Source organism: Corvus brachyrhynchos, unplaced genomic scaffold (assembly GCF_000691975.1).
Source record: "Corvus brachyrhynchos isolate BGI_N302 unplaced genomic scaffold, ASM69197v1 scaffold200, whole genome shotgun sequence".
NCBI lineage: Eukaryota > Metazoa > Chordata > Aves > Passeriformes > Corvidae > Corvus > Corvus brachyrhynchos.
In genome coordinates, this window is record NW_008236184.1 from 3,817,650 (window position 1) to 3,832,819 (window position 15,170).

The window sequence follows — 15,170 nt, forward strand, 5'->3', positions numbered from 1 at the left end:
GTGCCTTCTCATGGCACAGAGGGCAGCGTTGGCTGGTGAGGTTTGTGTTTGAGGAAAGTTGGTTTATGTTTTGGTTTTTTACAATTTTCAGGTGCAGTTTCAGCTTGGTCATTGTTTCTTCGTTACTAAACAAATGCAGCCCTCGATTAAAAGCCAATTGTTCCCAGTCTCGGTGGAGCTGTGGATTGCACACCCTCATCAAATAATGTGGTGCAAATTTATGTGCCTGTATGGGACGTTATCTGAGAAATACAACGTGTAGTCGTCCATTGTATCATCTGTGTTGTAAATAAGATAACTTCTCTGGGCATTTGAAATGCAGGTATTAAAGTGGGGGGGAAAATTACTTGAGTAACAGATGATAGTCTTACGAGGCGTGGCTGAGGTCACTTGGTCTGTTCAGCCTCAAAAGAGGAGACTGAGGGGAGACCTCATTGCAGTCCTCATGAGGGGAAGAGGAGGGGCAGACGCTGATCTCTTCTCTGTGGTGACCAGTGACAGAACCCAAGGGAATGGTTTGAAGTTGTGTCAGGGGAGATTTAGGTTAGATATTGGAAAAAGATTCTTCACCCAGAGAGTGGTTGGGCACTGGAATAGTCTCCTTAGGGAAGTGATTACAGCACCAAACCTGACACAGTTCAGAAGAGTTTGGTCAATGCTCTCAGACACATGGTGGGATTGTTGGAGATGTCATGTGCAGGACTAAGAGTTGGACACTGTGATCTTTGTGGGTCCCTTACAACTCAGAATATTCTATGATTCTATTATGGAAGGGTGACAAGGCTAGTCTGAAAAATTTGTGGTTAGTGTAAATGTCCTCACTCTTTAAGCTCGCTATCAGTTTCATATTAGTTATTTGATTTTAAGCCAATCCAAGGAAGTTTTGAGTATTGCAAGGCTCACTTGAGCTTAACAGTGGAACAGATAAATTTCCATCTGAAGTAATAACTGTTTTTTCCAATAATTCTTAAGTCCCATTGGGGCTGCATCTACCATGATTTTCTGTAGTGCCAGTTTCTGTCCATCCTTAGGGTGCTCTTCTACAGATCATTCTGCTGTTTTCACTACAGGTGTTACTCTTGATACATTTACTAACATTATATCTTTTTTTGTTGTTTCTGTGTGAGACCTTTTAAGTCCTAGCTTTAAAAAAAGAGGTTATAAATACAACTAGCTTTTAATAAAGTTAGGTATTTTTGAATCTAACTACCACCATAAAGATGGCTAAACTAGTGCTTCTAAAACAATTACTTTATCAGAAACTTGTTGCTGTTTTGTGCAACGAGCTCTCATTTTTTGTCTTTTATCAGGTTTTTAGTTCACCACTTTTCTAGTAACTATAATAGTGTTCCAGGGACTTGCAGTTTTGCAGATTGTTGGTTATTAGTGCCTGCCTGATGAACTTCCATGGCTATGCTTAGTTTTAGATGAGCAGTTGCTTTTAAAGCAATATCTTGACATAACGTAATGATATTTTAAAAATGTTTTAAAGGACTTGTTCATGATTTTGATGCTTTACCTTACAATACTGGTTTCAACACTTTCTTTGAATCTATGCATACAGCATTGCATTGGAGTTTTGGATCTCTCAGATGCATGGACTACCTTTAAGGAAATGTGTGTATAAACATATATATGTGCTTATACATATTAAAAAATGAGGAAGATAAAGTCTATTGTCAGTCGGTTTGCTTTTCTTATACTGGTGTCTGCACCTCCGCTGGGAATATTTGAGCAGGATGGGGGAAGGATTCACGGTTGGTTTTGTCTTTGAGAGCAGCTGCTAGCAGGATTCCTAGAACACATTTTGTGGGTTAATGTAGTTAAAGAAGCTAAAAATTTGGAAGCTGTTTGTACTCTAAAAATGGATGTAGATGTTTCATTTGGCAATGGAGACCACTTGCAGGAGCTGTTCCTGCACACCTCCTCTAATCAAATCCATTACCCCCTACTGCAATTTTGATTGTTCAGGCTACAGATTTTTGACCTCTCAATTGTGCCAATAAAACTTTTACTGGGCCAGGTTATTTTTAACCTGCTCTGCTTCACACCATAGTTTTGTGCAAAGTCGTGCTGGCACAACTGAGGAAGCAGTGCAGGAGCCGGGCAGGAACTCATTAGGCCAGCTTTCTTCCCAGGAAAGAAGTAGTCAGGGAAAGCTTGGCTTCAGATTATAGCATTGAAATTTTAAAAATTAGGTTAAAAGATGTGAAATTAATCTTGATACTTGCCTTTTAAAAGCTGCTCTGCATTTTGAGTCGCTTTCCTGATTCATAAAATGAAGTATCTATAAGAGGTGTCACCAGTTACTTTGTGTCACTTTCTAAAAGCACATGGCTATGTTATCAAATTACTTTTAACTGTATTTAAGAAAAAAATCAGCTGTGTTACAGTGTAGGTGAGGTTATCACATGTGTCTTTTTAGAATTCGGCTAACATATGGATTGCTTGTGCCTATTTTGTGTTTTTAATATAAATTGCATTGCATCCTCCAAGCACATTTTATAATTTATTACTTTTTTCCCCTGAGGTCAAGTAAAATTAAATTCCGCAAATAAAAACTGCTCATTTATGTTGTCTGTTCTATAAAAGAAGTCTCTGAAATAGCAATTTATTTTGCCTTAAAGTCTGTTAAACTTCGTGTTATTAAAAAAAAAAATGTTCTAAAGAGTGTCCTACAGAAAAGAAATTATAGAGTTAAGCTTGATTCTCTTTCCAAGACCTGGCATGTAGCCCATGTCATCTCTGTCAAGTGGAAATTCACTTCAGAATCTTCCTTTTTTCCCCATATAAGAATTTAGTTTAGTATCTTGTTCTCTTCTTTCCTAGCACCATGTCTAGCTTCAGCGCCCTAAACTGATGGAGGAAGCAAAGAAGGAGTTTAGCTTTGCTACTTAATTTTATCTCAAGACTTAACATGTGCTAACACCAGCATTCCCATTCTCATACCAGTAGAGGATGATTCTGTCTGCTTCCCTGTGATGTTACAGACTAATTATTTCTGCAGTCTTATTAGATTATTGGTACTCTGTAAAGAAATAGCAAAGTTTCTTATTTATTGTTCTGTTCAGAAATACTTTCAAGATTATGTTAAAGAATGTTAAAAGAAAGAAGAAAACTTTATTTGCCATCTCTGTTCATTTAAAAAACAAATAAAACCAGTTGTGATAGGAGATGCTGGTATTAATTTGGTTAATTCCAAAAGGTGCATATTTTTCTTTACTGTATTTGTACATGAGTTATTTTTACTGCAACAGAAAGTCTACAGGCATGAGGGACTCTATCAATTAAGACTCGATAAAAATTTCTCATATATCTCATTAATGAAAGCAGTATGCAATGCATTGTAGGTATGGCTTGGGGATTTTGCTGTTGTGTAGTTTTTTGTTTCAAATGTTTTTTGTGGGTAGTTTGCTTGTTGTTGTTGATATTGTTTTGTGGGTTTTTGGGAATTTTGTGTAGGTTTTGTTGGGTTTTAAAGAAAATGTGACTGTATGGGAAGCCCAGGCAAAATCTTGGAGAATTCCAGAGGCTGTGGTAGGTTTTGGATTAGGGTGGGGTTTTGTTTTGTCTGTGTTGGGTTTTTTAAGATGCAAAGAAAAGAAAGCTGTGATCAGTGTTTCACTAAGTCAGTTGTGCCAGGTAAATTATGTGCTTTGTAGAAGGCCCTTCACATTTCTTGTGAATTACTTACCTGGAATAGGAGTATTTTTTAGAAGATACCTTTCACTGTGGCTTCCACTGAGGCTTCCTCTGATAGTTACTGGTGTTTTATACAAAAATAGGTTAAATTCTGTGGAAGATGTCTTTGGTCTTTTCTCTTCAATAGGAAAGATGAGCATTCAAGTAATTGTCAGAATGGTGATGTGGCATCAATCTTTGAAGATCTCTTGTATCAGATCATGTTTGATCTATAAAGAACAGGAAGGGAGGGAGACCATTCTATGGGAATTACTGAGAACTGCAGTATTCCTTACTGAACAGTGAAGCATTTCATGAAAGTACTGATTGTTTGCCTATGTGTGTTTTTTGGTTTTTTTTACTGTCTAGTCTCAAGATGGCAGAATTATTTATGGAATGTGAAGAAGAAGAGCTAGAACCCTGGCAAAAGAGAGTGAGAGAAGTGGAAGAGGATGATGAGGATGATGATGATGAGCCAATCTTTGTTGGGGAAATCTCAAGCTCAAAGCCAGCTACTACATGTAAGACAGCACTTTTCCATAATTTAAAACAGAAATTTCAAGGTATAGAAAGTTAAACTTAGTTTGAAAGTATAGAATTTTTAACAGTATGACTTAAGAAATTCCACATCTTAAAGCTGTACGTCTGTCTCACTGAAAATTAGAATTCTTAAGAAATTCTATCTGAACCCCAGGTTCTGGTTACCTCTAACCGTAAATCTCTGAGGTCAAAATAAGGACATTTGAAGGTTTTAGCATTAGTGACAGAGTTTAGAAGCCAGTATATACAAGGCTGAAACCATGCATGCAATTGCTCTCGGTATAGTTAATATTTAGTTATATATTTGGGAGTCTCTGCCTGCTGAAAGAATATGCATGAATTTAAGTCTTCCTGTTACAGTCTTTTTTTTTTTTCCCTCCACCCCTCATTTCATATGTTGGTGAACATCATTCTGGCAAAACCAAGGTAACTGTGTTAAGTGTCTGTAGTAAAAGCAGAATCTGGAAAGTGATTAATATGAAAATTCTGAAAATTTCACTTCATCTGTGAAGTAGGAGATTTTTTTTATTGATAAATTTACCCATCCTTTGTGAAATAGAGAGGTTTTTTTCATCAAGTTCTGGAATTTTCTCCTAAATTCAGGCAGTGCAGGGAGTGAGGTTAGGTGGTTGTGATGACAGGAGATGTGTCTGGATTCCACGTTTGTCCTATGCTTGGGCTTTGGCAGGTGAGTAAAGAGGAACATTTCTTTTTGTTGTTACTTTAATTAACTTTAGTAATTTTTGATTTCTGTGTATCCATCTTGTATCAATTTTCAAGAGCTTTGACTTAAGGTTTCCTTAGCAGTCACATACCCAAGACTTTGCCTGGTAAGGTTTACTGCTCGCAGTTTCTGCCTCATCTCTGCTATGCTTGTATCCAAGATTTCCTAGTAGTTTTCTGAAGGTCTGTAATTTGCAGTGAAGGATCTCAAGACACAATGTTACACTAGACTGTCTGTCACACTGTTGCATGGATTTCAGACCTGTTATTAGCTGTTCAGTCCTTTTATTTCACAATACTTTCATCTTGTATCTATTACTTTGTTGCTCACTAGGATAGTAAGTTTAAGGCTTCTTACACTAGGTTAAAAAAGTGAAAGCATGATTTTAAATATTAAAAGAATACTGAATCTGATACTTAAGTTCTCTCACCTGAAAATATTTTTTAAGAGTATTTTAAAAATACTCTGGATACCCTGAAAAATGTGAAGAATATTTTAAAATTATTCTACATTTTCTGCAGTTACAAACTTTTAGGATGTCTGAAATACATTCTAACTGTTTTCTGGAAGGTCCAGAGACCTCTGATTGCTGTTGGTCATTGGCAGTAGGTCATGGCATAGGACAGCTATTAAGGCACTAGCATGTGTTTTAACAATAAATATGCCAAGTTTGATTGCAATTGTTGCCTCAAGATTTTTTTGTAGTCAAAGGATAGAAATAATTCAGGTGAAAACTATAATTTTGGTATGATTCTGTGAACTTCAAGAACTTTGGTAAAAGATAGAGACTTAAAATATTTGCTTCTTATTCTAGTGCTGTCGGTCCTGACACAAGTAAAATCACTTATGGTATGACTTTTTACTTTATCTTCTTTCCTTCCCTTTCCTCAACTTTTCTCTTTTTAATCTTCTACTTCACTATCAAAAACAGCTATGGAAGAATGGCCTCAGTTCTTCTCTGGCTTGTAAGTAGTACTACCTGGCACTAGTCAGGCTTCAGTTTGTTATTGGTGATAGGCAAGATACCGTGAACTCAGCTTCGCTTATCACTGTTTAGTTTGCACCTGATCAGATGAAATATTGATGACAAATAGAAACTCACGTGTAGGTCTTAATTTTTCTGAAAGGTGTAGTTTCTACAATGCTTGCATTTTCTTAACCTTTTCCTGCAAGTACAATTGCTAGTTTTTGTACAGACTGTGTGGAAAACTTGAAGGAAATAGTTAAAACTCCAACTTTGACCTGCTGGCAGAGAGTGGTGTAGAATCAAGTGTCCCTCCTGATGTACTGGGGGATTATTTTGGCTGAGATGAAAAGTAGTTCACACTTTGTTCCCTTTACCTTTTTCTGCAACTGCTCATTATTCCTACGGTTACTACTTGTTGTTCTTGCTTCCTTTTTCATAATGATACAAACCTGTAATTTGTTACTGCTTTAAAATGTAATTCTGCATGTCAGCATGCTTATGCTTCAGTGGTATTTTACCTGAACAGGACAAATAACTCTTTGATGGAAGAGGGGAAAGTGCACATCAAGCCTGTGATGAATTAGTTGAGTTGTGTAAATGTAGTTTATAATTTCAAATAACTGGTTTCCTGAAATGTTCTTTTTAAAAGCAGTAAAACTTGCCTTAGTGAATTAGCATGTGTCCACATCAGACTGTCTTGACTATGCTTTGTGAGACCTAACTTTCAGGATAGCTTTTCTTTTGTAGGTAACGATACTTTAATTTAATTTCACTCTGGAATTCATATATGAGGTATAGATTTGTTAACAATCACAAAATGTATGAGTTCAGCTAAATACCAAAATAATTTAATCATCGTTTGTAGTTACTGTTATGTTGAAGTAAATATAGTATTACTGTTACAGGACCAAATTTCATCATATCTTAAAAAATGCAAGCCTGTTTAAATATGTTGGTTGCAGCTGCTTTTTTGTTAGTGTGATCTAAATGCAGGTGGCAGGTTGAAAGCTGTGATCTTCGGAATTCTACTGCTATTAGATTTATTTATCAACTTGAGAAATGTATACTAATGAGCCATTGCTGGTGGAAATAGCCTTAAGGTTATTAAACACAATGTGTAGGTACTCTAATGTGTGTTGTTTGAGAACCTGATGTAATTTGACCCTGGTTTGAGAAGTTACTTCAAGCCTTGCTGGTTAGATATTGGAGAATCAATCTAATTTCATATGCATATTTTCACAGGTCAGAGCGAGCAACTTGTCAGCAACACTAGTGGAATTAAGAATCTGGGAGTAGAAAAGTATTTTGATTTGATGAGTATTTTTGTAATGTTTTGAAATTGTCAGAAACCTCAGACTAAGTCATAAAATGTCAGGGACTATCAGTGGCGTTAGTTAGGGAGTAAATGTAATTTAAGAAATTGCATGTGCTTCTGCTGAGCTAGAACTCTGGACACAAATTACCATGTAGGATATGTAAGAAAATCAGTGCTCTTGTAATGCAATTCCAGTATGACTCCTTTGGCTGCTGATCTGTTGATTTTCCTTTCACATTGGAAAATGGCTATCATGAAGTCTAAAATCCAGTTTGTAAGTGCTGTATTTTGCTAATACAGAAGCAAATTGTGTTACTACTGGTTTAGAGAAAATGCATCCTTTAATGTAGAGCAGTTCTAGTATTTGGGAAACATTACATACATGTGAGAAAGAGATGTAAATAAATGCACTATAATCAGCAAATTAAAATGTTAATGAAATGTCCTTTTTTTTGTTGTTGTTTGTACTCTTATGTGTGTGTTGATCTGTCTCCAAGAAAATGAACACTGAGATTCTTAAGCGAACTAGCTTAACCAAAGAGGAGTGGAAGATCGTATCCTAATTTGTACAAATTACACTTGGTTTTACCAGGTTTTTGTTGTAGAAATAGTATTTTAATTTATAAGTCAAATCCTAATTGGCTCAATTAATGTATATGAATACAGCTTTTAAATTTGAAAAGCAATGAAGCTATTAATTTATTTGCAATTAAGATAAATGTAACTTTTGACAGATATATTGAACAGAGTCAACCTCAGCTCTCCACGAAGGGGGATACAGAATGGTGCACCCAGTAGAGGTACTTTATTGTCCTAATATGGTAATTAAAACCAAAAAAATCCACAACACTTATGAAACATTAGATTGCAGAATTATTTAAAGATAACTTTGGAATCCTTTGCAGCAGGTCCAGTCACTACATTCAAGTCTGAGAGTCAGCATTACACAACGCCTGCCTCCAGCCCCGGTGCCGTGCCTGCTCTGTCAGTCTTTCCAACTGTCCCCAGACCTGCGACAGGCTTGGTGGGAGTTCAGCAGTTGGCTGTAGCAGTGAATGTTTCAGGAACTTCACAAATACTGCAGAGACCAGTTGCTGGATGTTTGTCAACACAGCAGATGCCTGGGTCAAGTTCTGGCATAACACAGCCTGTTAGCAGACCTGTAACCATTCCAGTAACAACACAGCCAGCATCAAGAAATATCACAGTTCCTGTAGTGGCTCAACCTGTATCCAGGCCAGAGACTACTGCAACAGCGCAGCCTGTGATACTCAATCAGGTAAATCTTTATTCATTTAAAATGTAAGAGGTATGATTACTTTTGGAATAAATTAATGAAGAACATACTGACTCAGCCTAGTGTTTTAAAGATCTGGACTAGATTATAGACTGACTAGCATTAGATAAACTGCAAAGATGCTAGGACCATAACCTTGCACTGGTAAATTAAAATATATATTGGGAAATACTGATTTGGAAGACTCAAAGATGATAGCTTTAGTAAGAGTAAAATGGCATTAAATGAAAATCCTAGATGCTAGAGAAATTACTACTGTTTAGATTCTTTGTGTTCTGTGGAGAAATGATGCAAATTCATTCTCTAAATTTTGCAGATTTCTTTGCTCAGAGATGGATCCTCTGTATTGATAAAATAATTTCATTTTTAAATAGCTTGCATTTAGTGTGTAAAGCAACTTTGTGGGTTTTCCACCTGTTTTTTACAGTGCCTTGCTTGGGATTTTTGGTTCTAAAGAGCATGCTGTAGTGGTAGCTCCTTAGAGAGTTTTTGCTTTTCATTCATGTGGCACAGGAATGAAAACATTGTGAAACAATAGTATGGTAAAAATGTTTAAGCAACCAAAAGTTGCACGATCAGCAGTTGAGACAATTTGGCAACATACTTGTTTTGCTTGAAAAGCCTAAGGGAATTGTGCACTTAGGTCATGTATCATAGACCTTCCTGGTTTGCCACAGAGCCCCAGAATGTTGCCATGGAGGAGTTGAGTTAGATGCTGGTTTTGTTGCATTATCTATTGGACACGTGTGAGAGAAAGAATGAGGATTAAAATTCCATATTTGTATGAGGTAAACTATGATGCAATACCTTTATTGAAAATAATTTACGCTGAAACTGTTCAATGTGCCTATAATACTAGCTACTATGTCAGGTTAAAATGAAGCCTTACAGTACACACCATCTCAGTTGTCCATGCAAATAGCCATACCTGAGGTTGTTTCAGTTGTTAGTCTTTTGGTGTAAATAAAAATCATGCAGCCTAATGGATTCTGCATTTGCTGAGCAGGGAGATCAGTCTGAATGAACAGAGTTAATTAGGCCATTAAAACATACGGACTGGAATTGGGTGTTCTTAAGACTTGTGGATGAATAATTGCTGATGAGAGGCTGTATTTTAAGAAAAACAGAATTAAAACAATGCAATGTAATCATTGCCTATCAACTGGCTAGCTACATCTTTGGCAAATTCAGTAGGAAAAAACTCATACTTGCCGATTTTGAGTCTTCAGCAGTTGATTGATAGTTTGCAGAGAGAAATTGTGGATGTGTCTGGTGAAGTGGCTTAGCTAAATTAGTCTGTCACTGTTAAGAAGGCCTAAGAAATGATATAATTAAAAGTCCAGATATCAGTAGGATATCTAGGTTGCTTCTTTAGTCCTCTTAAACCTGTCTTTTTAAAGCAGGAGAGATTAATACAGGAAGGATTGCTACTTTACATGATGTATACACATATTTCAAATCTGTGAATTTTTTTACAAGTTTACTGATGACATCGTATGCTTTATTTAAATCCTTTAAAAATGTGCTAGTATGTCCTGCAGAGTATTTACTGCAAAAGAAAGCCATCTCCTTTACTTCCCTCACACATACATGCTCATGTTTTTCTTCTAACAGACAAAACTGGTTAGGGGCTTCTGCATTGTTTTTATGCCAAAACCTCAGAGTAAACAGAGGTAGGAAAGCCGAACTTTTCCACGGGGTATATGTAAGCTGCATGTAGCTCATCAAGACAGTGATTTCCTTTAAAGAAAGCATGCAGAGTGCATTTCTTTTTGTGAGACTTCTTTCTCATTCATTGAGTTTATTTATGTCACAGATGAGGCTTTAGTTAAGTATTTATAGTGTTACTTTGTCAAAATCTGCAGGTTGTTTTTCCATGGCAGAGTAGAGAAACAGCTATTTGAAGAAGTTGCAGCCTGAAATAGGACATGGAAAAGGTTCTTTAACTGTGTATTAATCAGTTCTGTCTATTCCAGGTTAGACTGACACGCTTTAGAAAGTAATGCATCCTTTTCTGGGATAACCAGTGCATACAGATTCTGTGGTCTCTTAAAACTTCTGCTGTTAGTTGAAATTATCGTCTTTTACAGTTTCTTTACAGTGCTGACATTTTGATCATGGTTTTCATGAACTCTTAATTTTTTTAAAGCATCTTAAATGTAACATACTGTGTTTTGGATGTTAAGAAATTCTTGAGTACCTTTAGGAAGTTTTGTTTGTGTTTTTTTTCCCTTGCTTAAGACGTGGTAAATCTTCCATCTCTTCAGCTTAACTTTTCTAGATTCAGAACTGTATTTTCACTTTCAGCATTATCTAGAATTTGTTTTCTTGTTTATATTGTTATTACTACTTGAGGATGTTACACTTTTTATGGAGGAAGAAGCTTGGTTGATGTGCCTTTTTCTTGAGAGGTACTATAGTTTAGTTTCTTGGGCAAAGTTCTGTGATTTTTAATCACTCCTGCTGTATTGTCATTTGCTTTCTTAGTGTTATGTGTATACTACCTGTATTTTGGCTCATGTCCTTGGTTTGAATTTTCTTCATTCAAGAGCTCTTTAGGGTTTTTTGGATTCCTCAGCCCCTCCCCATCTAGTGTTTGTTTCACTGGGGGCTGCTGTTTTATAATGATGATTTTCTGCCTTGGGCTTTCTGTGACATTTTTGTTCACACATGTTCTGTTTCTTCCCAACTTCGTTCTTCCCAAGTGACAAAAGTTTCAAATAAGTTTTTCTGGGGAGTGTTTGTCATTTGGATCTTCAGCTTCCAGGTGTTGAAACTTACCTTTGAAGATACCATGTTGTGAAGATCACTGTGAGGTATGACTGACTAGACACTGGCAGGACCCCTTTTTAGCTGAGCATCCTTCAGAGTGCCTTTGCATTCTAAATACACTGCAATATTTTTTAATCTTAGGATGTCAAAAGATTTTTTTCTCTGGGAACTGGTTGCCTTTGATTGCCTACTGGGTTGAAACACCTCCTCAATTTCTCAACAGATCTATAATTTGGCTCTTGTCAATGTTTGGTATTCCAGTTTTATCATTGAAATACCCCTTTCCAATCACAAGCTTGATTTGCTGACTTCCTAAGTAAGTCAGTCTATTTTTTTGTGTTGTTACTGTACTACATGCTATGTACTAACTGCTGTGCAGTTCCAGAAATTCAGACATGATTTTTATTTCAGTCATACAGTTTACAGCAGTTTTAATTCAGTCAGAGCTACTGTTGCATTTCATAGCATAGGACTGTCCTCTTCTTTAAGAAAAATTTGTCCTTAGCAGTGAAGATGTTCCATAATTCAGTGTTCAGAATGCTCTCCACTAAGCTACAGCCAATTGTCTTTCCCTTAACAGGCACTTTCTTCAGTTAGTGTGATTCAGGTTCTGATTGTTCCTACGTAATTTTGAGAGAACAAAGGTCCAGTACTATGCACTGTGATTTTTCAGGGTGGGTTTGGTTATCAGTTACCGTATGGGCTTCCACAGTCAGAAAATCTAGGATGCAGACTATGAACCCAATATTTTCACTAGTCCTTTAGAAAATTAGAAGTAGTGGTATATTACTTCACTTTGCTTGAGCCCTAGGAAATTAACTTATGAAGATGTAGGGTTTTGCCTGTCTGCATGTGAGAGCACCTGTACATGTTAGCTTGATTTATTTTTTGTTTCATCAACGTCGTAAGGCTGTTTTGTTTTGGTTTTTTTTAAATATTTTTGTTTCCTAAAGCATTGGACAGTATTGGGGGGGGTTTGTATGTAAAATGACAGAGCCAAATTACATTAAAATAATACTTGTGAACAGAAAAGGACTTTCTGAAAATTAGGGGATGGAGTTTTCAGTGTGTCTGTTTTTACCTTTTTTTGCTTGCTGGATATGTTTAATATATACTGGGGAGATGTTCCCATGCCATCAAAATACCCAAACTATGATCTTGATGAAAATTAAAATGTTGGCAAATAAAAACAAAGAAACTACAAACTAGTAAGAGATGCAGAGTTTGTATGTAGCTGTTGTATTGGTCACATTTCAAATATAAATGGTGTGCACAGGGCGTTGCACTCAGAGCCTGCCACAGGCATTAGTTGTGCTTGAGGTGTGGCCTGCAGGCTGAGCTGCTTTGCTTGTCCTTTCATTGGCTCTTCTGAAACTGCTGTGACTACAGTAACACCTCTATTGTGACTGCAACTCATGTAGTTGTTACTCATAGCAAATACAACACAGGCATTTAGTAACTTTCTACAGCTACTCCTGAACATCTATCTTTAATTTGGTTTGAGTGGATTAGGTGTCTCACCAGAAGAAAGAATAGCTCTTTATTAAGGTCCTGAAGGGTCTTCAGTTAAGGAGATGTGCAAGAAAAAGGCAGGTTGGGGAGCAGCATCTTACTTTTTGTTCTGGTATTTAGGAGTCCTAAATCAGATTATCATACCTGATTGTGTACTTGTGCTCCTTCAGCTTTATTTCCGTTCAGTTTGGTTAACATGGTGGTAGTTAAAAACCACTGATGACATGGTCTCTGTATGTGTATTGGGTGTTTTTCCTCATTTGTTTATTTTTTTTTTATTTTAGGAAAGTAGCACTATTGTCAATTTTTTTGTTTCACAGTACAGCTTGATGAAGTGTAACCATTTGAATTATTTCAGAGTTGAAATTGCCAATACTTTTCCATTTCTACCTTAGTATTAAATTAAACCTAACTATTGTGTTTTCCTTAACTGCTTATTGCTATTCCTGAAAATATTTCATATTTCAGATTGTGCTAGGATGAATGGCCTATTAAAATGTCACTAGTATTGATGAATCTTGAAAAATGTTTCTCCTACCTCACCCTCTTAAGTTTGAATATTTGTAAAGAGAGCTAAATTTCATGTTTCTTTTTCCTCCAAGTGTTACCTATTGGGTGATCAGTGGAATTGTTTAGTTTTAACAGTTTCCAGTGCTGGAGACAAGAAATGTGGACTATTTAGTTTTTTAGGTTATATGTACTGAAGGGCAAACCTTTTAAACTGAAGGATAAAAGAATACCTGTACTTGGAGATGCACAAAACTTAATTTAACAAGGTGCTGGGAAACATGAACCAGCTTTTAGGTTAGCTGGGCTTTGAAAAGAGGGTTTGATTATATTCTTTTCATAAATCCTTACAAAATTACTCTACATAAAAGAAAAAAACCCTTGATGATATCAGGAATGAGTGCCCTTCCCAGTCAAGATGCTATAGACACCCCTTACTTTCATTAAAGCTTGAGCACTTAGTAGAATTTGATCTTAATATCACCTTGCTTTGAGAAGCTTCTGCTTGCTACAAGTTTGTGCTACTTTTTGAGTTCTGGTTTTCGATCTTTTAAAATGCAGCTAGGTGTTACGTAGGAGTAACAGGCAAATGCCCGAGTTTAGGTTGAAGGAATAAAGTATTTTGTCTCTTTGAAAGATAATCAAGTATAATTTGAAACATCATCAGACTTCTTGAACAAAAGCATTTACAATTAGCAATTCAAACAGATTAGTGATATTTCATTAAATGGTCTTTCACAGGACTTAGGATTGTTCTTACTGTTCTGAATACACAGCTATGAAAAATTAACAAACACTGGTGAGAATTGCAACCTTAGTGAAGTGTCAAAAGAAACTATTTTGGGGAGATTGTAATGAACTTGATTTTCAGTTGAGTACTTCTGAGTACTTTTAAGCAATCATATGTTTTTAAAATAAACCCTTCGAAGCTTGTAAGTAAAAAAATATTAAACCTCAAATTTCTTTTCCCTCTTGAAAATATCTTATTAGGATTATATTATGGATTCTCCACCAGATGCACCAGATAATACATCTGGTATACTGTTTGGTGTGAGACAGAACTCGGGAGTTCCACAGTACCAGACTGGGCCAGCAGTGAATGTAACAGGTGGGTATAACTGTAGTAGTTGATAAGAGAAAGAAACAACCTGCTGTCGTTTAACTCTAGTGCAGATCTTTGGGTTACAACTTTAAATAGGATTTCTGGAATATAGTATAGCTACTTTTTTCTTCCCCCTGTACATAACACTGTATAATGTTTAATTAAATAAACTTTGGAGTCTTGTGTTGTCAGACTTTGCTTTTCAGTGCATTAGACTGACTATAAAATCAACTGATGTCATCTTATAATGCTCATTTAGGTGGGAAAAAGCATTGCCAGATCCACTGTATCTTTATTGACAGGTAAGGGTTTGTTTTCAATGTATTCATTGCTCTTTGGCCAGTGGGAATAGGAAAGACTGTTAGCAAAAGAGGGGCTGTACAGTACCTGAAGAACTGAGTCTGCTGGATGGATTCCCTGTGATGTTGATCTTGGTTTTCTGACTGCTATATGCAGGAGTTGGAGTAGATGGGATCAAAAGGATCATTCCTGAAAAGGAAGGGAAGGGAGAGAGCATGTAATTTGACAAAAAAACCTCTTTTTTCAACTAGCTAAACTGTATTCCAGCAGTAAATATTTAACCTACTTAAAAACCTACTTTTGTGTGTGTGTGTGTGTGTGTGTCACAGCAGATGAAATAGATGTGAAGCATGCAGTGTATTCAGTCTCAAGAAGGCTATAACTTGGGACTTCCCTCCTCCTTTTTGAAGGATTGTACTTTTGTGATAACTGGCCAGAATCCCATTATTCTGT

At 36.3% G+C, this 15,170-nt stretch overlaps 1 protein-coding gene across 6 annotated transcripts in view; it reads left to right on the plus strand.

Moving 5' to 3' along the window:
* The first annotated feature begins 85 nt into the window (after positions 1–85).
* The window catches only part of ZNF280D (zinc finger protein 280D), a 49,236-nt gene continuing 34,151 nt past the window's right edge, over positions 86–15,170 (plus strand). The window contains exons 1-5 of one of the 6 annotated variants that reach the window (XM_017737998.1): positions 86–322; positions 4,051–4,202; positions 7,962–8,027; positions 8,133–8,506; positions 14,306–14,423. In XM_017737998.1, coding sequence (XP_017593487.1) covers positions 4,058–4,202; positions 7,962–8,027; positions 8,133–8,506; positions 14,306–14,423 — 703 coding nt within the window. In that variant the 5' untranslated portion in view covers positions 86–322; positions 4,051–4,057. Of the gene's footprint in view, positions 323–4,050; positions 4,203–4,824; positions 4,910–7,961; positions 8,028–8,132; positions 8,507–14,305; positions 14,424–15,170 lie in introns of those variants that run through there. The other 5 variants (XM_017738004.1, XM_017737982.1, XM_017737990.1 and 2 more) reach the window with 5 other exon arrangements.